The sequence below is a fragment of the Malania oleifera genome, chromosome 3, assembly GCF_029873635.1.
Source record: "Malania oleifera isolate guangnan ecotype guangnan chromosome 3, ASM2987363v1, whole genome shotgun sequence".
Lineage (NCBI taxonomy): Eukaryota > Viridiplantae > Streptophyta > Magnoliopsida > Santalales > Ximeniaceae > Malania > Malania oleifera.
Window position 1 is genome coordinate 51,198,225 of NC_080419.1, and position 27,364 is coordinate 51,225,588.

General features: G+C 34.6%; 1 protein-coding gene across 1 annotated transcript; it reads right to left on the reverse strand.

Moving 5' to 3' along the window:
• Positions 1–710: 710 nt before the first annotated feature.
• Positions 711–24,492, reverse strand: LOC131151148 (methionine--tRNA ligase, cytoplasmic). Its single transcript, XM_058102391.1, has 17 exons — positions 24,155–24,492; positions 23,608–23,752; positions 22,074–22,227; positions 21,742–21,897; positions 21,272–21,502; positions 20,965–21,108; positions 13,693–13,783; positions 13,441–13,547; positions 13,220–13,334; positions 9,937–10,055; positions 9,720–9,785; positions 9,478–9,606; positions 9,221–9,364; positions 8,966–9,083; positions 1,942–2,177; positions 1,741–1,842; positions 711–1,237 (listed from the first exon to the last, which is right to left on the reverse strand). The coding sequence occupies exons 1-17, from the start codon at positions 24,288–24,290 to the stop codon at positions 1,007–1,009; spliced, it is 2,424 nt and encodes an 807-aa protein (XP_057958374.1). The 5' UTR covers positions 24,291–24,492; the 3' UTR covers positions 711–1,006.
• Between the last annotated feature and the right edge of the window lie 2,872 nt (positions 24,493–27,364).

A 27,364-nucleotide genomic window follows, 5' to 3' on the forward strand; every position in this document is an offset into this window, starting at 1 on the left:
AGAGTAACTTTGTATATCAAAATTCTAAAAATTTAAAAAGTAAGAAATAAAATAAAATTATAATAATTAACAAATTCTAAAGCTAAACATACTATGAATTTTTATAACATTATTCTTAGACATCTTCTATTTTTTATTATTTATAATTATGAGTTTATATATTGGTATATATATTATAACATCATGCTGACATCATGTCACCTACTCAACCACCTATCAACCGATGACCTTTCCAAGTCAGCCACTGGTCAGATTTTCAAAACCATGACATGAGACGACCTGTGCCCATGGCTTACAATGGCCAGAAGTGAAACTCCAATATAAACTAAAATAAAAAATTCTTCTTATCTTTATTCTGTTCACGTATTAATTATTTTTCTGTTATTGGAGCTTCTCTTACTTTCAAATTCACATTTAGCAATTAGACAAGCCCTCTAACATAGCACGGAAGAAGAATAGGTAAACTTTTACATCTGGTTCGTTTCATATAAGATCTTTTTGGGATTTTTGCACATCAAACCAAAATCCTCCCCAAGAATGCATTTTATGTAGGATCTTTTCTGTTTTAACACATCAAATACCAACACGTCGACACTGAAATTCAAAACATCCATAGCACCACACACATGACGGGACTTTTTTTGAATTTTCAAGTATTGGCACAAAATCCAGACTGAAACCATGAATAAAATGTCTCAGTTGTCATCCCATACTCAAAATCGTTTTCCTTCATTTTTTAACTTTCAGGCAGGGGCTGGTGTTTGGCTAGTGAGAAGAAGCACAAATTACAACTGTCGTTATGGGACTGAAATTTTCTATCAGCCAATACATAACACTTTATTGTGGTTCTAATTTAGCTTTTACAGAATCGGAATACAGGGGCAAATTTTTTACAACTTCAACTACGAAGCACAATAACAATAAGGTGATATCTTTCATCGTTTCCCCCTCGTTGAAGTTCTTTTTTTTTTTCGGGTTTTGGCACAGCATTGGTTGTTCGTTCCTCCTACCTTATTGACCCTCCACCAATGGATGAGACCTTGCAAACACCAGCAGATGTGGTGAAAGGCACATCTTTGTAACGAGCTACTAGTTCTGTGTCAGTGTGCAAATCCACTTGCACTGTTTCCCAGATTTTCTTTTTAGGGTTCAAAACATCATCAGGGGCGCCCTCAAATCCAGGAAATGTAACTCTTTCTCCAACCGCAGCAGATTGAGGTGGATCAACCAATTCAACCTGAAATATGACACATTGACAAATTCCCTTTAATTATCTTGTACTAAAAGCAACTTCATTTAATTTTTTCAAAATATTTCTCAGTTTATGACCAGTCAACAACAAAGGTTAGTATGGCCTATATTACAAGATAACAATAAATGCAATCTTGTCAGCAGAGTTGGAACGCACAAATACACCCAAAATGTTATTTACTAGGCGTGCCATGTTTTGGTGTCGAGTAAATTTTTCAATTTCACGAGACATTTCATTTCTACTTTCTTCTTCGCAAAATGGTGCACCATGTTTTCTTGTTCTGAATAATTTCCTTCTCAAGCACTGAAAGAATCTTTAGTGCGACAAGACAGGTGTTCATTAATCATAAAATTTATTGTGCAAATATGAATACAGAAAGGTAACATTGGATTGAAAGCAAGCATTCCAGCTAATCACGATTTAGTATATCCAAAAGGCAGAAAATGGGTTCCTCCTTGGGCAACAACTAAAAGACATCCAGTTCTTACCTTGGTGTGGTCACTGTCAGAAGCAGCAAGAACCATGGCTTGGGATTTAATACCCCGCATGGTTGCAGGCTTCAGGTTGCACAGAACACAGACCTTCCGATTCTGCCAAGGAACATATCATAACCAAACAAGTAGATGTGTAAGTAACAAAACTCAGAAGCAAATTCCAATCAACAAGTATCTAGAAGAGCAGACAAAAACCTGCATTTCCTCAAGAGGTATATGGTTGACAAGGCCACTAACAACGGTTCGAGTTGCTTGTTCACCCACATCAATCTCTTCCACATACAGGGAATCAGCATCCGGATGCTTCTGAACTTTCGTAATGAGGCCAACACGGATATCAAGTCGGGCAACAGAAATTTCAGCTTCAGTGGAGACCTTGGGTTTGGCTTTAGCAGCAAATTTTGTTGGCTGCTGCTTCTTTGCATTTCTATCTGTTTAATTAATTAATTAAATGAAATGAAAAAAATATACAGCCAAGAAGGCAAGAACCAAGAAAAGGACAAAAGAAACTTGTAAAAAACCACACTTGCTCCTTTTGCCAATCAAAAACTGAACAACTCATTTAACATTCACCCATTATAAGAAGTCACCAAAATCAATGGGAAACATCAATTCAAATATACATTAATAAATAAACATATTGCACAAGGGAAAAGAAAAGGGACTAAGGCAGCATTGTTCATGCAGAAAAATAAGCTAGCTAGGTATATGAATGTTATGTTGGAAACGCTATGCATTAACAATAAAGAATCCACATGCTGCTGCAGAGGGGGGAGAGAGTGGGAGTGGAGAGCGAGAGAGATGAAGTAGAAGAGAAGGAAAAGAAAGACTTAACAAACTGTAAAGAATTCCCATGATAAAAACAATTTACCAACCAACAAGCAAAAAGAGACAACCTTACTTTTTTCAAGACAAATAAAGGTTACCTTTGCATGAAAGAGCACATGATGACACAGCACAAATATTTGAATCAGAAAAACAAAGCAAATGTTTGAGGTTAGAAGACATGTAGAACACCCCTTCCTAGGTTTCCACAATTGGAAAGACCACCAGCAGGTAATGGCTATTTTATTGCACAGAAAACATTATAGTAACATGATTTATGGAATCTATCAGCACTATAATACCAATCTCACCAAAAAACACGCAACTGATGAGATTTCAGCAACATAAGTGCAAATTCCATCATAAAATTTTTAAATATGTTAACCAAAAATTAATATAATGTGAATTGAAATAGAATCACCTCTTTAATACACTACACAAATTATTGATTGATTGTGTATTACAAATATATATTGAAGAAGTAAACTAACATATTAATACACATTCTGAAACAAAACAATGTAATACAATATCAGAAAAAACACTCCGTTATTTGAAAATTAAGACATTTAAATTTTATGACAGCAGTAAATTCAACTTGTATATCAACTGATTTAATTTCATTTAGCTTTCACTTTGAAAAAAAGCAACATTAAATTTGTTAATCTTCTAAATTGTGCTAAACATATCATGCAACGAATAGTCAAAATCCAAGAGTGGGAATGAAGCGGACAATGATGCACTAATGATGCTGATACTTGAGCACCATAAACATTGTATGTAGTATTTGGATGTTCATATTAAGAACATAATTATATTGATGTTAGTTCTTGAGAGGCCACACATGTTGTACAGCCTACATACTGCTCATTTGTCATGTATCATAGTTACCATGCTACCATTCCAAATCAGAGAGCACCATTTACACTAACAACTTCTGAAGTTCTTTTTAAAACTTTCCATGTTTTACAGCATACTTCCACTATAAAAAATTTCATGCAATTTTTATATTTTACGATTCAAAATCTTCAACACCAATCAATTCATTTCAAAAGCTCTCCATGGACGGCAAAAGTTCTAGACATTCTTCCCTTTGTTATCATTTCATCCCCAATGAATAATAGCACAATAGACATAATACCTTAATATTACTGACTATAATGACTAAATCAAATACTGCCCTATAAATAATATTTACTCAACCAAAAATAAACTAGTCGAAAAAAAATAAAAGTGACTAATTTAATACAAATTTAACCTGGAGTAGGCATTCATGACTGGATAAAATAGTAACATGAAGACATGCACTATTGAGTTGATGAGAACTGACGTGCATAAAAATAGAATGGTAAGGAGGCATTAGCTTTAAACAATTTGTAGAACAATGGTTGGTCAGAAAAAAAAAAAAGAATGACAAACCAAAGAAGACAGTAAATTTCGGAATGGAAATTCAAAATTAGCAACCATAACTAGGAAGTGGTTTCAAAGGATTCTGTTAAAATAGCATGTCTCGTATCTGTAAATGCGTGAAATTACCATTTTGCCCTAGATTTTAAATTGGCCAACGTTGAACTTGCATGAGCACAATTATGACTTCTTTTTTTATTCTTTTATAGAAAACACAATTATGAAATAATTGATAACTATCTTATGATTGCACCCTTGCAGGAGGTCAAAATGGTAGGCACATGGGTGCAAGATTGGATGAGGGAAAACCTGACGATTCCTCTCTACCAATCTTGATCCTAGGATATTTTAGAGATTCTTGGCTTAGTGGGCTTGAATCAATGTTAGTTGAGTCTTAATCTCAAAGAAGCATCTCATAGAGGCCATTTGGTGTCATTGTCAAAAATTACAAAAACGAAAAAATCAGAAATGAAAACAAAAAACCAAAAATAGAAACTAAATATCAAAAACCAGCAACTTGTTCGGTTAATATTATAAAACTAAAATAAATAAAAAGCTTAATTAAAAAATAATACCCATTGTCATTTTTAAATCAAATAATATTATAAAATATGATTAAAATAATAAAATTACAAATAATGCACATTAAAAAAAAATTATAATAAAAAAATTTATTATAATTATTTTACTTAATTGTTATACTTTCAAAATTTACTAAATAAAAATTTTATTGGACACGACAATTGAAAAATAGTAAATATATTTTGTAATTGGCTTTATTATTATTTTTTGAAATTTATGTATTTTTTTTATTTCAATTATATTTAAATTCATATTATCATTTTAATTTAAAAGTGTATAAAATGATTGATTTAATCCAAAACAATTTTTGGATATTAAAATTTCTGACAATAGGTTGTTAAAACAGCTAAAAACCACAAATTTTGGTTTTAAATTTTTTCACAAACAGCAAAAAACTGACAATAGAAACAGAAAACTAGCAACATAATCAAACGCGTTTTTATAATCTGTTTCTTCAATGTGCAGAAACAGAAACAAAACACAGAAAACAATAATGATACCAAACAGACCCTTAGCTTTTTCCTAGGCTGCTCTAGCATCCACTGTGTCATTTGTGACATGTTCCTTTTGCTTCTCTTACCCAAACCATATTCCACCACTCCATTGGGCCAACAGTTTATCACTTATTGGTTGAGATGTGACCAGAATTTTTCTTATTGGATGACAACCCACACCCATTCACCTCTCCCCTATAAATACCCCAACCATGTTTTAATGTCTCCCTAAACCTCTCCCTCTCTCATATCCCCCTAACTTTTGGATTCTCAGTAGCTTGGAGAATCCCTCCAGCCATCAGAGCCCACCCTATTCCTGCTTGAGCTTCTTGGGAAGTACCTCATTCTCTTGTCAAGGGCCTCTCCGGACCATCCATTATTTATGCACAACACGAACCCTTCTCCCCTTTCAAGAATCCCCTCTACAATTCCTTAGTCTTTCAGCGAGATTCACTTAATGCTTGCTAATAGAAATCATTCCATACTGCCATTCTTTACTGCAGATTTTAAAAGCAGTCCTGTCTCTGTCGCCTATCTATATTATGCATAATTTTAAAACAAGAATGATAATCTAGATTAATTTTAGCAAAATAAAACTCTCATGTGATGTCTGCAGGACTTTTAACTTTGTAGGGTCTGAGAAATTTGGATGTAGATAACATGTCCATTCTTCTTGAAGAAAAGATAATTTACATCTTTCAATCTCAATTTATGTTTTGCCAACTACTCCATGTAAAACGTTTTGAAGTGATTGCAATTAAAAAGAAAGTAATCCCTGAATTAAATATGATGTTATGACATCATATAAACCATGGATTTTTAATCTCTCAATCATTATATCCATAATTATAGACTGACTAGAGAACCGCAGTTAGATGCTTTGATTGGGTACAATGTCCACCAAAATACAATGCCCTCAGGGCCAAAATGATGGCACATAAGCAAGTGCATAATAGATATTGCCCCAAGCCAAGTCAGTGATAAAGAAGAAAGCTAAAAAAAAAAAAAAATTAAATGTGCTACCATTCAAGCATATGTAGCAGGACTCTCACCTAGTGAGCAGTGGGGGTCGTGTCTGTCAAAAAATCACAAGATAAAAAAAAAATTGCTTTCGACAAAAACAAACTGACTAGTGTTCCAATCAAATATATTAATTGCCTAGCAACTTGGATAGTATGATGTTCGCTCAACACTTTATCTAAAAACTTAGAGGCCGTTTGGTATCACTGTCAAAAACTATAGAAATGAAAACCAGAAATTAAAAAATAAAAGCAAACAACCTGTTTGGTTAATATCTCTAAAACTAAAACAAGTTATAATTAAAATTAACAAATTACAATTAAAACTAAAACCTAATTGAAATCAAGTTTGTTTCTGTCCTCAAATCAAATTACAAGTAAAAAGATATTATTAAAATAATATAACTTCGAAAAATATTATAATAAAAATAAATTAAATATAATTATTATATTTTTAAACTAATTTCCTAGCGTACCAAGAACAGTCCTATAGTACATGAACATTGAAAAAAGATAAAATAATTTTTTTGGATGTCTTTGAATTTTTTTTTTTTTTTTTCATTTTTTAAAAACTTATGAAATTTTTACTTTAATTATTTTTTTAAAATGCAAATGTCATTTTTATTTTAATTTCAAGTTTAAATATTATATAAAATAAATGATTTAATCCATAAAAATCAATTATAGATCTTTAAGCACTGTAACAAGCATGATTTTAAATCACGGTAGCGGATAGTGTAAGTGTAACGTAACAATAATGGGTGTAACAGGAACTAAGTTGCGAATGTCACATAATGGGGGGCAGGGGTAACAGCCATGAATTTTTTTCAAGCACCTACAACCTTGTGCATATTAGTGTATTTGCATGTTTTAAGCTTTTAACCCTTCCTAGAAAGAATTTTAGTGTATTTTGGATCCTTTAGTTCAACTAACTTGTTTGGTAAGAGCAAAAAGTTAACATTTGTTTTAAACCACCATTGATAGAAAAATTATGTGTGCGCATATTTATACTTTCTCATTGTTCTTATGCGTGATAAATTCTTATGTGCGCTAAATTAATTAATAAAACAAAATACATCATACACTTCATTATTCTATGAGACACGTAATACATACGAATAATACAAATATACAATAAATAGGAAAGAAAAGAAGGTTGAAGTTGAAAAATATAGAACAAAAATATCAAATTGCTAATATTATCAAAATAAAATATTTTTCCAACAAGTTAGTATTTTGAAATTGTTAATCAATGTGTCTCTTATGAGTATTTAAAAAATAGTAAATTTTGTATCATTATCATCCTCATTATAATATTTTTTCCCCTCTCACCACTTAGCAGATTGAGAATGATTTATGAAAGGGGAGAAAACAAAAGTTAGAAGAAAAAGTATATAATTTTTTTTTTTGGCATAACAGTACTGTAGCGGTTACGTAACAGCCGTAGCGACCTTTACGTAATGGTCGCGGTCCGTAATGGCCACTACGGCTGGGATTTTTCTTCCCACGGGCCTCGTGGTGTGTAACGGTATCGGGAGCCCAAAAAACCGTTCTGTAACGGTCGCAGCCGTTATTTAAAACCATGGTAACAAGAGTCTGAAAACCATAAAACCTGGTTTTTAGTTTTTAGGAAAACTGAAAATGAGAAAAAAAAAAAATGAGAAACAAAACAGATGCATTGTCATAACCTGTTTCTTCAATGTAGAGAAATAAAAACAGAAAATAGAAAACAGAATGACACCAAAGAATTCCTTGACGTGGGCCATGCATATCAAGCTAACATATTATTTCAGCAGACATTGTCTGTCAAAATTTTGTAGCATCATCAAGGGCTATTTCATTAATTATAATTCTTGAGGTTTCTCCTTTGAAATTTAAATGTTTCCAACCATGAATGCTGGAAGGCTGCTAGAAGCAGACACTAAATGAGGGGATGCCCTAATCAAATTTCAGAAACACTGATATTAACATATAATTATTGTAGGACACTGATATTGTCACATTACTACAAGGAAACAAACAATACACAAGAAAAAATCCTCCCAATGACATCTTGCAAAACCCCTCCCCTTCTCTCTAACTTCATCAGAATTTATAGTTATGATGATTGTAGACCATGGAGGAAAGAGACCGCAGAAGATCAGTCCAGATCAAAAAGGGAAAACCTGCGATTTGAGACTGGATAGAGTGGGGAAGAGTGAGTTTCTACTCATGCTCAAGCATAAACCTAAGCGATATCGATGTGTTAGGTTTTTCTCCGTTGTTGGTCAAATGGTTTCTAAGATGGGATGCTGTCAGCTTTTGGAAGATTGGGAAGAGGTTTCAAAGCATGAGGGTTGGAAGCATCAGGTATTGGCTATCTATTTGTTCAACCAAAATGGGGAAGTTTTTGGAGAAAGTTTTGGGATGGAAGGGGCAAATATTTTCTATTTTTGTTCCTAGTGGGGCTAAAGGAGATGGGTGGCAAGGGTTTATTCAGGAATTTGGTGAGGTGGCTGCTCACAGAGCAAGGTTGTGATATAAGTAAGCAATTTTGTGACCATTGTGGGAATGCAATCAGATCATGATGCCTTCTGTGGCTTGCACATTCATCATCTGCCTTTGATCAGCAGCTTTTTCAGGGGGCAGGGTTCTGGCTGGGGATGCTAGGGTGCCAGAAGTAGCTAGGGTTTCTCAAGTGCAAGATAGGGTGATGAAGGTTGGACAGTGGGCCTGGATGTCTGGTGGTTGTCTTCGAAGTGAGCTAGATAGTGGGTCCTAAAAGAAAAGAAACAATGAAGATTTTCTAAATTTTGCAAGAGACTAATAAAATAACTCAACATGAAGCACTAGGTAGATTAGTAATTGTTAGTGACAATTAAATGAGATAGAAAACAAATATACGAATGTCACCTGAAACTTTCGTCTTTTTCAATTGCTCAGCAAGCTTTGCTTCAGCTTCTGCTTTCACAATCCTATCAGCTTGACTTCCTGCAAACTTATCCCGGAATAACTCCACTTGTTCATCTTTCTGCAACGAGTTTTAACAAAATGACAATCAGCCCACCAAATGACTTTCTTTAGGGAATGCTGCAAAATCAAAACAAATACAGACAAATATGATATACGTTCACACACACACACACACACACAGAGTAACTTATATACCAGTTCCTTGAACAATGGCGCTGGTGTCCCAATTTTGTGACCAGCAGGTAGAATCTCCCAAGGTCTTCTGGCCCTCTCAACATCTCCTTTATCATCAGAAAGTGAAAATTGTGTCCCAGGAGGCAAATTAAGCTGCTTAAGTACCTTAAGTGCCATCCAAAACAAATTGCCTTAGCATGGAAACATGTTGAACATCCCTGGACAGTGATTAAATTTCTGAAACTGCTATGAATATATTTGCAGGTCAGTTGAATTACCTCAAGAGAAAAAGATGGCATAAAAGGCTCCAGAAGACATGCTAGAAGATAGACTAGCCCTGCTGAAGTTCTCATAACGACAGAACACATAGGTTGGTCTTCCTTATAAAGCTTCCAGAATTGACTCTCCTATGTTGCATATCATAGAAACAGTATGCTTAACAAAGAGAGGGAAAATTATCCTACTCTCAAATCAGTGGAGATATAAGGGCACAAAATTAGACAATGACAGAATGATTTACTTGCAGATAAGCATTTCCCTCACTAGAAATATTCATTGCAGTTTTCAGTCCTTGCTTCAGTTTGACCTACATCCATTTGCAAAAATATCGATCTCATTTAAACAAATATGCAGGAGCAAATCTAAACATGTCTCTGTGTGTATTTATACAATTCATAAGAAGCAACATAACATGTTATCTCAGAAAGGAAGTGTATCAGACTGAAAAGCTTAATCACCTTCTCCATAACTTCCAGATATTGCTCCACATATTTTCCAACTTTTTCCGCTAATGTCTTTGTCAAAAGATGTGATTCAGCACCTGAAGCATCAGGAATGATAGAACCATATCCTTGCCCTGTATTCCAGAATTATTATCAAATAAAAACACTGCATGAGCACATGTTTTAAAGAACTGCTAGGAAAGAGAATAGTAAAGGCAAATCTATATGCATAGCCATCATAAAATAAATAAACAAGTGAAATAAAAGTGTATAACTAGGCTTTTACAAATATTACTGAAAAAGAACCACTTAGGTTTGATTTTCGTTTTTGGTTTTGGTTCCGTAATTTCAACCTTCTCAGTTTCAGTTTCGGTTTTTACAAGAAATCAAACTGAAAAAAACAGAACATAAATACATGTTAATTAATTAATACACGTAAAACGCAAGTGTCTTAACTTGGATGAGACAATACATAATTACATATACCGTTGTCAAATGGAATGATTTCCAAGAAAAAGAAGCCTACCATCTTCCACTCTCAAAAATAAAGTTATTAGGCTATGCCACCTAACCACGTCACATTGTTAGACGACCAATCATATTCTTGGATTTTAAATGATCATGAATTTAAAATTATCAATTATGTCAAACTTTACTAAAATCACTCAAAATTATTCAAGATCCAAGGATATGAATGGTTATCTAAAATGTGATGTGGTTAGGTAGCCTGACCTAGTAATTTTTCCTCTCAAAACCACAAACACCTAGCAAAGTTTCTATTCCTCTCAACATCTTTCAATCCCCCTCTCCCAGCAAATGCTTACAGGTGACCGCCACCCATCAGGCCACCAGTTGCACAGGAGGTTCACCAATCACCGTGTCACATGGAGATTCATTTGCTTGCAGATTTGAGAGGTGAACATGACATTTGGTGACTGAGGCAGTAGGATGATATCTGTTGGTACAATGAGAGCTATTTTTTTCAATGCATTTGTTTCTTCTTTTTGTTTTCCTTTCTCTTAAACAAACAATTTCAGATCTGGATTTCTTTTGTAGATGTTAAATTTCACAAACTCTGGCACTCCTTTGTCACTTTTGTTTTTCAATTTTTCGCAAGAACAACTATCTGATTCTGGGCTGACCATAGTAGTTAGAGGCATGAGGCGAGCCGAGGCGCAAAGGGTCTTTGAAGCCGAGGTGCGAGGCGCGAGGCGAAGGCGCGCGCCTCATGAAGGTGAGGCGCACAATTATTAAAATGGTGTAAAATGTCTATTTGGGGTAATTGATATATGAACATATGAATATCTAGTAATATTAGAATTTAAAATGCCAAAAATTCAATTACAAAATTGAAAATTTAGCCTAGAAGCATCAACAATTCAACATAGTTCAACATCAAAAGAAAAGAGTACAAATCATAAAATAGTAGCTAAATTTCAATAAAAAAAATAAATTTCAGTAAAAAGAATAAATATTATGTATTAGTTATAATTTATAAACTTGCAGTAATTAAACTAAATATTTAATTAGTAATTACATATAAAGAAGAAGAGGAAAAAAAGTAGCCAAATTTCAATAAAAAGAATAAATATTATGTATTAGTTATAATTTATAAACTTAAATTAATTAAACAAAATATTACAAATTTAAAAACAGTAGGTAAATTTCAGTAAAAAAAATAAATATTATGCATTAGTTATTTAGTTATAATTTATAAGCTTAGATTAATTAAAGAAAATATTTAATTTATGAGCTTACATATAAAGAAAAAGAAAAAGAGAAGCAGCACGCAGCACGCAGCAGTCAGCAGCACGCAGGAAGCAGGCAGCAGGAAGAAGAAGAAGAAGAAGAAGAGAAGCAGAAGGCAGCAGGCAGCAGGCAGCAGGAAGAAGAAGAAGAAGAAGAAGAACTCGCGAGGGCTCCTGCTGGTTGGAAACGAAGTCGCGAAGGGTCGTACTTCTTCAAAATGTCGAAGACGAACTCACGATCCTGGTTTGAAGCTCGAAGACAAAGTAGCGAAGGCTTCCGGCTGGTTCGAAGGCTCGCAGACGAGCTCACGTTGCTGGTTTGAAGGATCGCGAAGGCTCCTGCTGGTTCGAATGTGCAAAACGAACTCACGAAGGGCTTCAAAGTGCCGAGAGGGGCTAGGGCTATGTTCGTTCGAGTCGAATGAGGGCTACGGGTCTGGCTGTGGCTATTTCTCTACTTTAAATGATTAAAAATTCACAAGGCGCGACTCACTGCGCCTGTCGCTCCAGTGCGCCTCGTCTCGCCTTGCGTCGCCTCTTGCAAGTCTCCTCGCCTCACCTGGTTTGAGGCGCAAGCCTCTCGCTTCACTGCGCCTTGTGCCTAGGCGCCCCTCAGGCGCGCTTTTAACTACTATGGGGCTGACCATTTGATTTTGTTTTCCCAAAGGAAAACAAAACAAAATTGGTGTTTATTGTAGAATCAAATACACATTGCATCAAATAGTAATCACAGATTTTCGAGGTGCATACAATTGGTTCAATGGATTCCTCATTTTTTAACTCTATGCAGGGCGAAGATGTTTTGGAAATTTTGTTCTGCAGGCAAATAAGCACCAATTCTTGCATGTTCAGATTACCCTCCCTACTGTGGAACAGAGAGATTTTCAAGACCATTAGAACTAGGAAGGACATTGAAATTGGTTAAACCGAAACCAAACCATCAAAAGATTGGCTTGTTAATTTTTCTTTATTCAGTTTTCGGTTCAGTTTCGTTTTATAAATACAAAACCAAGTGTTTAGGTTCTGTTTTGAAATTTGTCTAAAACCGAACCTACCCACTTCCACCACCCCTACGCATAAAAAACTCCTTGCATTATATAAGCATTCATAAGAGTTTACTGTGGCACCAGATAAATAACCAATCACAAAATTAGCTTTATAAAAGGATCAGTAAAAGGGTTTGACACAAGGGCCAATAAAAGGAAAGGAAAATTCAAAATGTGAATAATTCCATAAAATTTATAGAAAAAAAAAAAACAAAAAAAAAGAGCAAAAAAAATAAAGACAGTTCAAGTGTGAATTAAGTATTTCTTTTCAGTCAGATAAAACCCCCAGCCCCTCGATATAAAATAAATAAATAAAGCATGTGCCAATCTGTATTAATAAGGCATGAGGAGAATGCTTCCACATCACATTCTAAGCAAGAAGGAAGCACATGACTATTTCCACACACAGATGTCAGTTTAGTCAAAAAAATCTTGGTAAAACTGCAAACTTATCGAACAAACAGCACAATTAGAAACAGAAGGTAAGTCATGCAGCCAACAAACCTGTAGGTTTAGTAATAAAGCTTAGAACCCGATTAATAAAATTGCCCAGATTGTTCAACAGCTCACTATTAAGTTTTGCTTGTAAGTCTGCCCACGTAAATAACGTGTCTGATACCTAATCAAACCAGCCCATAAGAAGTAGAACTGGAACAGACACCAAAAGAAACAAGGAAAAGCACAAAACAGCAATTACAGATCACAAGTTTCAACAACAAAAATACCTCTGGCCTATTCATTAGCAAGTAGTATCTCCATACTTCTACAGGAATGCCTGTATCCTTTGCATCATTGCCAAAAACTCCTACACCCTTGCTCTTGGAGAACTTTCCTGCAGAAACCATTGGAAATGTAACCAAAATAATTCAAATCGCCCAAGAACCAAACATAGTATGTATCTGTTAATAATCCCCGCAAAGGCAATAATAATCAAGCCACCATTGCATATTTACCAAACAACAATGAGATTAACTAACCAGCTTCATAGTTCAGATATTCAGTAACACTAATAGTTTTCATCAAAGTCCAGTTTTCACCAGTTCCAAGAAGTGTAGATGGAAACATCACCTGAAATTAGGATAAGTACTCCACGTCATTGAAATACATCAAACTCCACAATTAAAGCAACATGAATAATCAAAAAAGAGTTAACACACAAATTTCACACTGGAAGTTCTAAGGGTCTATTTGTTATCATTTTTGTACAGTCAAAAAAATAGATTATAACTACACTTCTGTATATGTTGTCAGTTTTTTGTTTCTGTTATCAATTTTGAATAGTTTTTGAAAAAAACTGAAAGCCAGATTTTATGGTTTCAGTAGTTTTGGAAACTAAACCAAAATACTTTAATATGTAGAATTAAATTTTGAGTTAAATAATTCACTATATTCACATTTCTAATTAAAATTAAAATAAAATGGCTAAGTGAATTTAAAATATAATTTAAAAAATATCCATAAATTTTCTAAAAATTTGGAAACAATAATAGTTCATTTAAAAACAATTTTCCTATTTTTAAATTTTTTATTTGAATCAAAGACAAAAATTAGAATTTGTTGAATCAAGTTTAATTTTATGTTAGTTTTATAAATATTGACCAATTTCAGTTTTTAGTTTTTATTTCTGGTTTGTAATTTTCGTTTTCAGGTCAATTTTTGTAATTTTTGACAGTGATAACCAAAGGGCCCCTAAACTAATTGAAATAGTGATCACTGAGAAGAACAGGTTTTAGACAATAGACAACCCTAAAAGGATTACTCAGACAATCTGAAATTTAAAACTAAAAAAAAAAAAAGCAAACAGACTTCAATAAACAAATAGCAGCACATGGGATTTTAAACCATTTGAACCAAGGCAGCAAACAAGATGAATCACACAAACAAGCACGTGTGTGTGCACGTGCACAAAGACAGGCGGAATGTAGTATAACTCACAAAATTTCTTTCCTTCCAGACATAGTCAATTTCATTCTAACTGGAATTCATATCAGATGGAATGCTATTCTGTAAACCACCCCCAACTCAATTACAACATCATTCAAAGAATCCTTCATTCATCTCCAAAAGGAGACAGGAACTGTTCAAACTAAAAAATATCCTCAAGTATCTCCTAACCTCTTATATGACTATATCCGTATCCATATATCGAACAGCAAAGTTGCAGCATAAAAATAAATAAATACATAGATAAACAAATAAGTAATAAATAAATATTTCTACTTATGAAATTTGCCATCTTATAACTGGTATTTTAGGAATGGGAAACAAGAAATAAGATCCCAAATTCAACAAGCATCACTTGATACACTTTTTATCCCTGATGCAAGAGTAGCAGGTAATGCAAAATGCCAAATACCTTTCTTCCAACAACAAAATCCGACACAATCTCCCCAGTGAAGATCCAAAGCATATGCAAAAATAGAGCTCTATTACAATACTCTACACCCTAACTTCTTAATCAGATTGAATTGAATGCTAAAAAAGCCTATCCAACCATGAAAAATGACTCTTCTCAGGTGACCCACCTGGTTAAGCAAACTCAAACTCTATGCTTTGCCCTCTGTTCTGCCGTTTCTCTTTGCCTTTTGGCCTTCTGGCTAGTTTGGACTGATCCAGTCCAGGTGGGAGATATAGTTCAAATTTTTATGGACCATTATGTTTGGGAGACAGCAGGACTAGCAGTTTAAGAGGATCCATGGCAGAAGTCAGATTCCACATCTGGAGGAGCTGAATCCGGGTCAAATTGAGCTACCTGGTTTCTTTAAAATTTATTCTTCAATTCTATAGAAGGTAGAGTTTTGACAAGTGGTGAGCAAGGATAATAGACAAACAGTGATCGGTGAGGTTGCTTCGACGTGTGGAACTTCTTGACAACAAACAGTGCAGAAAAATGACTGATCGCAAACAGAGTTGACAAGCAGTGCCAAATTTGAGAAGCTTCCAGCTACATTGCCAGCAATGAGAAGTCGAGAAAGAAAAGATCCAGCAAGAACCTATGGTCAAGACAATAACTTCTGGACTCCAGCAATGACAATTTGATGGAACTTTGGTCAGGTGCATCAACTTTGACAGGACTGCTGCAACAAACACAAACATTTCAATTTAAATCTGAACTTCATATTAATGCGATAGTGACTGGGGTTTCAATCTGGGATGATTAAGGCTTGCAGGTTTTTTTCTTAATGCTACCACTTCTGCACTGCATCACAGAAACTTCCTCTGAAAAAAAAAAAAAAAAGATTCCTGTGGCTGTGAATGGAAGAGGGTCGAGAACTGGACAGCGGCAAGCTGGTAGCTTGGTAGCAATGGAGGTGGTGACAGGGCAGCGCAAGGCAATTTAAGTTAAATGTGAACCCCGCCATTATAGCTTGAAATCCACAGATAACCTTATCAAAGAAACAGCTCTGGCAATGAGTTAAAATCGCAAACCATATCAAATATCACCAACAGCTGCATTGAATCAGGGTCTGGTATCACTTGATGCAAGACCAAATGTCCAGCAACTTTAATTCTGAGCAAGACCAGTACAAAAGAACCTTTTATAGGCTTACAATGCCAACAGAAAATGAAAATTAACTTTAGTAACCTATATAACTAAAGTATTAATTTCCAAATTAAAAATGTCCTAGAATCATAAAGTGATTACCCAAAATAAAATAACTTAAACAAAGAAAATACAAGTATTGAAACTAGAAAATAGTATAATTTATCTTTCTTGCATCCTGCAGCAGAAACTTTGGGATTCATGCTACAAAAGATGCATGACTAAAAGAAAACTGGGAACCTTACCATAATCCTAAGGGAGCATTTGGTTCCCAGCATCTTTCAACATTCCTGGGAATGCTATGCCCGTCGCATTTGATTACCATGTTTGTTTAAGCACCAGAATTTGACGTGCCAGGAATCTCAACATTTTTGGTAACAAAGAACTTCCATAAACATGGCCAGCCATCCCATTCTCACCCTCCACGATGGATAAGTTTCATGGGAATCCCATTCCCATGAGATCTTATTTTTTGGATTAAATTGGACTATTGGACATTAATGCCCCCATAATGTACTTTTATTACATGTCATAATTATATTTATAATAATGAATTTTGTTTTATAAAAAGAAGAAGATATAATAAGAGAGAAAAATTACACTCTAGGCAAGGTTATGAAATCCTCAAAAAAAAAAAATGAAATAAAATAAAAATTGATAAAAAATTAACCAAAAAGTCCCCTCTAAAAAATAATACGTAAATACAATGTTTTAAAATGCAAAGGCGTAAGGCAAGGCGTTTTACCCTCCACGAGGCGAGGCATAAGCATTTTGGGACTGTATTTTTTTAAATAATTAATAAATAAAATCAATTTATATATAGTAAAAAAATGTGAAAAATTTTAGAATAATGGAAAAAAAATATAAAACATAATTTTTAAATATCATATAGGCCAATTTTAACTAACAAACACAAACAATATATGTTAAAAATAAGCATGAGCCATAATAAAAAGCCAAATTAAAGCATCACAATGTCTCATCATCCAAGATTCTAATTTCTAAAAGCCAGCTGCAGCTACCTTCAGTTTTAGAGAGAGTGGCAGAGAGTATGAGAGGGACGCGGAGAGAGACGAGAGGCTGCAGAGGGTCGCTGCAGAGATACAAGAGGTTCGAATGGGTAGTCGGAGAGAGATGAGACGTCAAAAGGGGTCGTTAGAGGCAAATCAGTGGTTGGAAGGGATCATCGACCCGTCAGAGAGAGAAGAGAAGCTGGGGGAGTATTCGAAGCCAGACACAAGCTTCGAAATAGACAACAGCTCCGAAGGGTTCGTCAAAGGGAGAGGATATGTCAGAAGGAGTCGCCAAAGGTAGATCAGAGTCTGGAAAAGAACGTCGACTCGTCAGAGAGAGACGAGAAGCTTGGAGGAATCGTTGGAAGCAGCCGTTGAGTCATCGGAGAGGGCAGGAGCTAGAGGAATCATCGGAGAGATATGAAAGTTTGGAGGGAAGAAGATTTATCGAGAGAGGGGGGGTTTTGCCGCTCCTATCAGGCTGCGTTTATTTATTTATTCTTTTTATATTCTATTGACTTTTTGAGTCCGATCTCTGTTTTTGATACTGACAAAGCACTTGGTACTTATGTGTGTATTCAGTTTATGAACAGGTCTAGAATTTAGCACACACATGAGGTACAGGAGACATGGAAGCCTAAAGGACTTAAAGCTCACATCATTTGGCATACTCCATAAAGAATCTGAAGAGCAAAAGAAAGAAGAAGAAGAAGATTTTTATTGTAAATGCATTTCTGTTTTAAATTTTGTCTGTAATAATACATTGCATGCATAGTATGGATTGTAATGCTCAAATGACCGTAAATTGACCATAAGAACCGAATGACCTTAGGGCACCCTTTGGTCAACCGTAGCCAGGTTTTTAGGCCAAATTAAAAAGCCTAGACCTTAGAGCGACCCTAAGACCCTGCACTTCACTTAGGAAAATAATTTATGATTTAAAATATGACTTAAGGTTCTAAAAATGAAAAGGCTTCGGGCGACTGAACCTTGGCGTTGAAAACGCCTCGGTCAATCGAACGTTGAAAAGTCAAATTATTGACTAAAGGTTGGGCGACCGAACCGAAATGAACAGAGTGTTCTCGGTCGACCAAACCTGCATATAGGACTTTTCCACCTGCCCCGAGCGCCCGAACCTCACGTTCATTTTAACCTCGAGCGACCGAATCTTGAAGTTCGATAGACCGAACTTAGAGTCAGGCGATCGAACTTCGAGCAGTTTGGAAATCGCCTTAGACTCAGCCACCCGAATGTTTCACCAAGCACCCGAACTTCAAAAGTACATTTTCTGCATGTGTCTGTTTGGGCAACCGAAACTATAGCTCGGTCAACCGAAACTCTCGGGTTGCATATTTTTAACTGTGGTAATTAAGAGTAAATGAGGTTAAAAGGTCATTAAACGTTTTGCAAAATTCCAAATAGGTCCCCCAAACAGTCAAAATTATAAAGGTTCTTATATATAGCACTTCATTTGACCTAATTAGTAACTAATTAGCAAAGTGATTAAGCAAATTTTCTCTCAAATTGTTTATACTCCCTTTGCTATATACTCAAACTTTTCAAAGCATAATTTCATATACTCTCTTACATACTTATTTGCATATATCATTTTGAAATAGAGAGTTCCTTTTTATTGTTCTCCTAACTTACAAATCAATTGCAAGGTGTAGGGAGATTTGATTGTGTTGTTGTGTATCATTTCAAATCATTTTCTTGACATTACTTTCACATATTCACATATATTTGAAAAATCTTTCCGAGAGTCTTGCTTGATTGTTTATTCCCATTATATTTCGTATATAAATATTTGATTGGGAATAACACGTTTTAGCTTCCTAGTCTTGGCATTCAAATTGCAAGACTTAAGAGCTTGCATACTTCATTTGAAAAATCTTTTACAAGTATAAACCCTAAGTATCTGTTGTGATTATATTTGATAAAATATTTTTGTGATACTTGATTAGGGTTTTGAGGTAAACTTGAATATTCCTTTGTTGAATATATTATCTTGAATTAAATTTTCAAGATCTCACTTGAGCATTAATTCCTTATCATATGTGGAGTGTATTGAGCAAATTGTAGTACACATCTATTTGTATTAGAAGCATCTCTTTGTACACAAAATTCATATCTGTGTTGTATTCACGACGTGTTGATCGAAAGAGGGAGACTAGCCCTGTGAATAGTCCTGGACTGGTTCAAACCCGGTTAAGAGAACTAGGTGCACCATCCTGTAAGGTGTTATATTAGGTTTCGCTCCACCCACAAGTGAGCAATCATAGTGGAATACTCTTACTTGTGAGCTTGAGGCGGGGACGTAGGCAATATTGGCCGAACCCCGATAACATATCTTGTGTCTCCTCTTTAAATTCCTGCACTTTAATTTCCTACACATGTATGCTTATATTTAATTAATTATGAATGTGTGCATGATTTAAATATTGTGAATAATTGGGATAAACTGAGTCTGCTATATTTGCTTGATTATTTGCTCAATTAATTTTTTATTGGGTGATTGGTATTTGCTTAGACAGACCCTAAGTTGTGAAATACTGTTGTTAGATTAGTTGAACCTAGGAAGAAATATTTTAAATTTCCAATTCACCCCCCTCTTGGGAATACACCAATTCCAACATATTCTAAAGCAGGTGCTCCTGAAAGGCGTACGCCTTTCCAAATGGAGCGTAAAAGGTGAGTTTTTCTCACTGAGGCATATGCATTTGGGACTTTACGCCTTTCTAGTTACGCCTTAGGGCCTTGATGAATGCCTTTTAAAACATTTTGTAATTATAATAGAAAATTAAAAAATAAAGAAAAACCAAAAGTATTATTATTATGTTATAATATAAAAATGATAATATTATAATGCATCGTATTTTTATTTATGATGGTTGAAATTTTAATTTGTTAGATATTTTAATAGGTTTTGTCATGAAAATATGACTGTCCTCCATACACAGGTTAAGAGTATAATGGTAATCCTCTCAAAATGCTTGCTAAGATTCCCATTTTGAACCAAACACTAGCAAGGCCGTCCTATTCATTTCATACTCCTAGGAATCTTATGATGCAAACCAAACAAAAATATTCCCATGAGGCTGCCATCCCACTCCTAGGGATGATATTCCTAGAAATGTCATTCCATGGAAATATTTTTATTTCGTGAACCACATGCCATCTAATGGTATTAAAGCTTTGGAAAACACTGACAAAACACTGGCAATTTAAATAGTAACATGAAGGCAACCATGCCAAGTAATGCCAATTACAAATGAACAACTCAAATAACAAGACAAACATAAATACCACAAAAGTAAGCATTGTCCAATGTTTGTGCAGTTTTTATCTGGAGTTTCTAGACTATGGAGCGGCCCAAATTTCTTAGCTTTCTAGACGAATTTATTTAACTCAAAATTCATTAAGTGTAACAACTTTTGCAGGTTTTTTGACATATCGTGTGTGTTTTTTCTTTTGTTTTTTTTTTTGGGGGGGGGGGGGGGGACCACATACAGAAACATGAGCAAATTAGTAAGATGGTAAAATAAGAACATATGGTAAACAGAAAACATGTGAAGTTTTGGAGGGAGAGAAAAATAGGAAATGAATATTGCCATAAAATATAGAGGACATAAATAGGCCTATGTATCCTCTTCTACATTGTCATCAATGGAATTTTGAAAAACAAGACTTACAGTGTGGAAAGGCACATTATCCTTGCCCATAAACTGATACAGCTCCACATTTTCAGGGTTCTTCCACCACTTCTCCCATTCAGAGGTATAGCATTTAGTGATTGAGACATAACCAATAGGAGCATCAAACCAGACATAGAAGACCTAAGCATCATTCAGTTGGAAAAAATATAATCAATTTGTGAAAACTATACATAAATATAAGGAAATGGTTTTTATCAATCAACTACGAATATAATAATTCCACAGGACAAATTTTAAAGGAATTTTATAAATTTATAATACACTGCAGCTAGACCTATCAAACCTTGTCCTTAAATTTATCATGTGGAACAGGAACCCCCCACTTCAGATCTCTGGTAATGCATCGCTGTTTCAATCCTTCTTTAAGCCATGCATTCGTAGCTTGAATAGCATTCTGGCTCCAAGATCCACATACTGACATGTTTTTTATATATGCTTCCAGTTTGTCCTTCAGCAAAGGGAGCTCAAGAAACAAGTGATTTGTATCACGGATGCGTGGAGTGGACTGACAGACCTGTTTATAGACAGAACAAGCTTAACTATTACTACAAGAAACAAGAAGTAGAAATGGGATATTTTAACAACGGCATTGCATGTATTGTAACATGTTAAAGAGAGGTGGATTTTTCTCTTATCCAGCTGCTTATTTATTGCTAACTGCTCTTCAAAAAAGGATGGAAATTAAGTAGTGTATTTTGAAGAAGATTCCCAATCAACAGAACAGCACAAGGCAAAAGTAAGAAGATATAATACCTTGCATCTAGGATCTTTCAGCTCAGTTGGATTTAAAAGCTTTCCACATTTTTCACACTGATCTCCTCGCGCAGACTCATAATTACAATCTTGTGTAGGGCAGATACCCTCAACCAATCGATCAGCTAAAAATCTTTTGCAGGTATCGCAATATAGCTGCATTACAAATAGAATTCAAACGAGTAACGTGCCAAGAAAATGTACAGGAAAAAAATTATTGGTCAAGCTACAAACTTAAAATTGAAGCGGGAAAGAATCACCAACTATCAAACAATGGAAAACAAAGGAGACTGAAAAACACAGACTCAATATCAAGGAAAATGTACACCTACCTGCTGCATTGCGTTTTCTGATAGCCAATTGTTCTCCATCAGTTTTTTGAAAACGGCCTGGCAAACATCAGTCTGCTGAGGAGTTGAAGTCCGCCCAAATTCATCAAAACTGATATTGAACCATCGATACACTTCCTTGTGAATGGTGTAGTATCTACAACAGGGTGAAAAATGAGTTGAAATTTGTGGGACAGGAACAAAGGCCACTTACCTCTATGACTCCCACTCATCACATATGACAGCAAACAAAAGGATGTAAATGATTGCTTGGGAATCAAATGAAGAACGACTGGTAAAATATAACACGAAGGGTGGACAAACATCATTGATAAGCTGTAGAAAATTGTAAATCTCAAACAAAAACAAAACTTGCTTTTATTCAAGGTTTTAAAGCCACAAGCTTTCAATCATTTCAAAGACCAAAGCAAGTCTAAATTAATCCAAATTGCTGATTTCCAGCTTCATTTCAACATTATTTCTCATTTTTTAAATACTCAAACCAAATTTCACCATAATTCAGATTTTTTTGCATATAGAATGGCCTAATTTAGTTGTTTATCTAAAATTTTTCCTTTTTCAAATTCAAACGCCTCATCCAACATCGAATTTAAACACAAGTAATTTTGAGCATCCCACATATTCTAAAACCATGTCCTTTAAGCAAAAGTCACAAAGTATAACAAATACTTTAACAGGCCTCCAAATGAAAGAACATTAAATATTCAATAAATATCAGTAAACAGATCACAACATGAGTCATAAAGTATGCTAAATACGTTAGTGAACAAAATCCGCTCATGTATTCCTCTAAGCTTTTCCCTGATAGCTGCATACTCTTCAAGTTAAGATATTGATATCACAACTCACATTTTCGCACCTAAAACCATGTACCAACAGACCTTGTAGAGAAATTATATATATATATCCCAAATCAAATCAAGAGACAAAGCGCAATCTCTCAATTTGATATATTTTTACTGTCAAAAGCAAAACACTTATATACAAATACAGGACACATTTTTCACAAGTCAGGGTACAGATTGTATTTTAAATATCTAACATGCACTTAAAATATCCATGCTTCCAGAAAAGCTTAGTTGGTAAGAAATTAAAAACCAATCACACACACAATATAATATCCTATGAAAACTATATAATAATAACTATCCAAAGGCCTAAACAGAGTATGAAACAAGATAAAAATGTTATATTTCTTTGTCATACCTAGAGTTAGTTTCTTTAATTATTTATAAATTTGAAAATATAATTCTTTTCACATTAAAAAAAACGTCGTCAAAAAATTGCAGTTTTTTAGATACATGTTAAGAAAATCGATATATATATTTTTTTACTGTCAAAACATCAATATCAGAACAGGACTGTACCGGACGCATTTTTTAAGTATCTGACATGCATCCAATGAGTATTGGTATCGGATACAAAAAGGATCACCTTTTACCAGTATCCATGCTTCATAAGGACGCAAAACTTATAAGAAATTAAAACAAAATTTTAATATAGGAAGGAAAATTACTTGTCACAAATCTCTTGGGGTGTGCAATTCTCTTCCATGGCTTTTGTTTCTGTAGCTGTCCCATACTCATCAGTCCCACAAATGTATATAGCGTTATAGCCGCGAAGACGGCAATACCGTGCAAACACATCCGCACTTAATACACCTGCAACAAAAATCAAGTATCCAAATAAAATAACTAATTCAGCCCCCATAAATGAAACACCAAAAAAAAAGAATTATAAAAAATATAAACCATTTAATCCAACCCACATAAAATAAAACACAAGAGAACAGTATCAAAACACAAACCATCAAATTCAACCCACAGACGATGAAACATAAATGAACCAAAACGTTTAGTAACTTCATGCAACAATACGAAAATCACAGAACGCAAATTAAAATCAATAAAATAGAAAAAGCATGGCTATCTTAAATCTTTTTTTTTTCTCTCTCTCTCTCTCTCTTCACCATTACAAGCTAAAAAAAAAGACGCGCACAAATGGAAAGAGAAGGCAACAGAAGCACTGCGCTTCTCCAGAGAGAGAGAGAGAGAGAGAGTTACAGCCGATGATGTTGCCGAGATGAGGAACGTTGTTTACGTAAGGCAAGGCGCTGGTAATGAGGATGTTACGCTTGCCGGGAATCGGAACTTTAGTGGCCTTCAGGCCATTTCCGGCAGTGCTGGGGAGATCTCCCATCGAAGATTCTTGAGCTTCAGGGAGACTCTGATTGGAAATTGCAGACACAAGCGAGGTGACGTCTCAGAATTGGAGAAGTGGGGAGATGTCAGAGGAAATGTCGAAGTCCAAGGGGGATGCGAGCCACGGGCGTCGGCGTTTGGTTGTGAGGTGTTAGGGTAAACAGAAGGAAGCATCTGTCTAGTTGCCCTCCCTCCGCTTCAACAATACGGAGTTAAATATGTCATTAAATTTAAAAAAAAAAAAAAAAAACTTCTGTTATTATTATCATTAATATATTTCTCAAAGGAAAAAAATAATAATAGGGCAAGGGCAATTATTAACCATAATAATTTAAAATAGTTAATAATTAATTATAGCTTTTAAAATTATTAAAATAAAAATTTTAAATGTTATAAAACAAGTATATTTAATCAAAATTATAATTAAGTTAGAGAAATTATGAACATAACAATACCCTTAAGAAGGCAAAAACATCTTGAACGTTCATTTTACTTTTTTTCGTTTCAACTCTTACGAATTTCCGTCACTAATTTAACAAAACTATGAGATAAATTATAAAAAAAAAAAAAACAAATTCATTCATTTTGACTTTTTTTTTTTTTCTTGAAGCAATTGGATATTAATTTCACTAATAGAATCTTTACATAATAAAAGCCCAAAGTGAGGGTCTTTAATAAATTCCTTAGAATAGACTTTTAAACACGTTGGACCACATAATGCGCAAGACCATTATATTTTGTTGGGCAATATTGGAATAGCAATTTTGCATAACAACAATATCATCAAAAAGAGTGGAGATTTCCCAATTGGCACACAAACCAAAGTATAAAGCATTGACATTTTTTTTTTTTTTTTTGGCATCCAAAATCAAACAAAAATCATCACATCTAAAGTTGATGGTTTGGGCAATGCTCTCTCTAATTGCTCAGGCCTCAACATACAATGCTAGTGGGCTGAAGGTGTATTTTTGCCCCAAATCCTAACTAAGGAGAGGTTTGCCCATCAAATTCAAACCCAAATCTTCCCACCATCCTACGTTGCACCACATAGAATTCTCATTGCTTATTGATTAGATGACCAGCTGATCTTCCCTTTGCTACAGGTTCCTATTACCATTTATGACAGGAGAGATGGTAAGTTTTGATGCAATAAATCATGTAGATCTTTAATAATGTCCTTGGGTTCTACCTTTTGTTTTCAAAGATAAGTTTATTTCTTCCTTTCCAAAAGCACCAACACCCTTCAGCAAAGAGTTTTATAATTTCAAGCTTCTTCTTGTGGCTCTGTTCACTTTTCGAGTTTTTTGTGGTTGAGCCTTCAAGGAAGGGTGCATCACGGCTTCAAAGGTGTGTGCTGACCCCCACATCGATGCCCAATGCCCTCGTCCATTGATTGTGCCAACATGCCCTCGTTCATCAATTATGTCGGCATGCACCCGAAAGAAAGAATGGGAGTTTAAGCCTCTGTGCTTGGAGCACTTAGAGGGGGGTGAACCATGTGTGGACATAAAAATGACCTTAACATGTCCCCATTATTGATGTTTGTGGAATGACTTTTAAGCATACACAATGATCAAGGATAAAACTGCCAAAAAGTCTTCTTGGAATTTGAATTTTGTTTGAATATGGGAAGCCTACCAATTTTTTTGAAGATCTCAACATCTAATAAAAATATGGTTAACATCTTTTGGAGCATTTGTACAAATTAAACAACAGTCATTATTCAACTTGTGTCTTTTCTTTAAAACACTTCTTACATACAGGATGTTTTTAACCATTTTTCAAAAGAATATAATTATGGGCAAGCAATCAATTTTCCAAATAAAGGTGAAAAGGCAGTTAGAGACAAGGCTATTGTTAATATTTATATCCGAGCATTCTTTTCTTAAGAATCTATATGCAACCTTAATTGAAAATTCCCTTGTCTTAGAGAACTTCAATACCCATTCATCCTCTCTTTCACATAAGGGAATAAGGATTTTCTTAATAAATTCCTTTTGCTCCTTAGATATGAAGTCAAAAATACTCTCTGACAACCACCCTCTTCTATCAATACACCACAAGTCCTTGCCAAGGAGTTCTTTAATAGTCTCAGGCAACAATGTGGATGGATGAAGAAAACTAGCCTCCATGTCAGGAAACTATGGGGCCGCCATATGTTAGAGTTTCCACTCCCCACAGACAAGAAGTAGCCTTTCATCACAAAATTAAGGTTCTTAACCTTTCCATCTTTGTGAAGCTAAGTTTGGGCTTTTGCTTCCCATTAAGGAGCATTAGGGAAATAAATCTACTTGCACAATATAGCCCAAAGGGATTTTGGCTTAGTGAGTAACCTCCAAACTTGCTTTATTAGAAGTGGTCTAAGTCTCTAAAACCCAAGCCTCCTTGTGAAATTAGGTTGTGTCACTTCATCCTACAATTAGTAGTGAAGGTTTGAAAAATCATCACTAATATTATGAAATAATTATTTTTTTTTAAAATTCCTGTAAAAACCTGTAATTACATTTTAACATGCATAAAATTAAACCAGAATTACTAAAACATTCATAAATTATTCAAAATTCAAATACATATATACAAATACAAATTGGAAATAAAAAATAAAGAAAAATTTTGTTTAGATAACAAAGAAAGCGGGAAAAGTAAAGAGTTGCGTGCATCCGACTACAGCTATAGTGTCTATCATTGTTGTAATGTTGTGACAGTCGCAAACCCTACAAAATAATAATTATACAAGAAATTAATATACAATGTTTGCACTATATGTATATACTATAATTAAAAATGATTAGATAGAAAAATAATCAAACATTCGAACATAGCATAAAAAGATGATACAATTGTAAATAACTTAGTTTGATCAATTGAAATTCACCCCACTCAGTTTGGACTTCGTATGGCCGACTTGGACACCTAAGTGCTTAAAATGAACTAAGTTTTAAGTTTCTTTATATTTTAACTTTACTTCTAAGTGGGGAAAAGGCTCTCGGGGAGGAGTTTTTAGGCACCATGATATCCGTCACGTCCAATTCAATGTGACAGATATGTCAGGATTGACCACACTCAATTGGG

Bases quoted from the DNA above. Each gene is read 5' to 3' on its own strand.
- LOC131151148 (XM_058102391.1), bottom strand. From the start codon at position 24,290: ATGGGAGATCTCCCCAGCACTGCCGGAAATGGCCTGAAGGCCACTAAA. The intron at 21,109-21,271 runs GTTTGATAGGTC...AATGATGCTTAG, and splicing joins ATGATAAATTTAAGGACAAG to GTCTTCTATGTCTGGTTTGA. The intron at 13,335-13,440 runs GTATTTTTGTTG...TGGTTTGATTAG, and splicing joins TGCTAATGAATAGGCCAGAG to GTATCAGACACGTTATTTAC.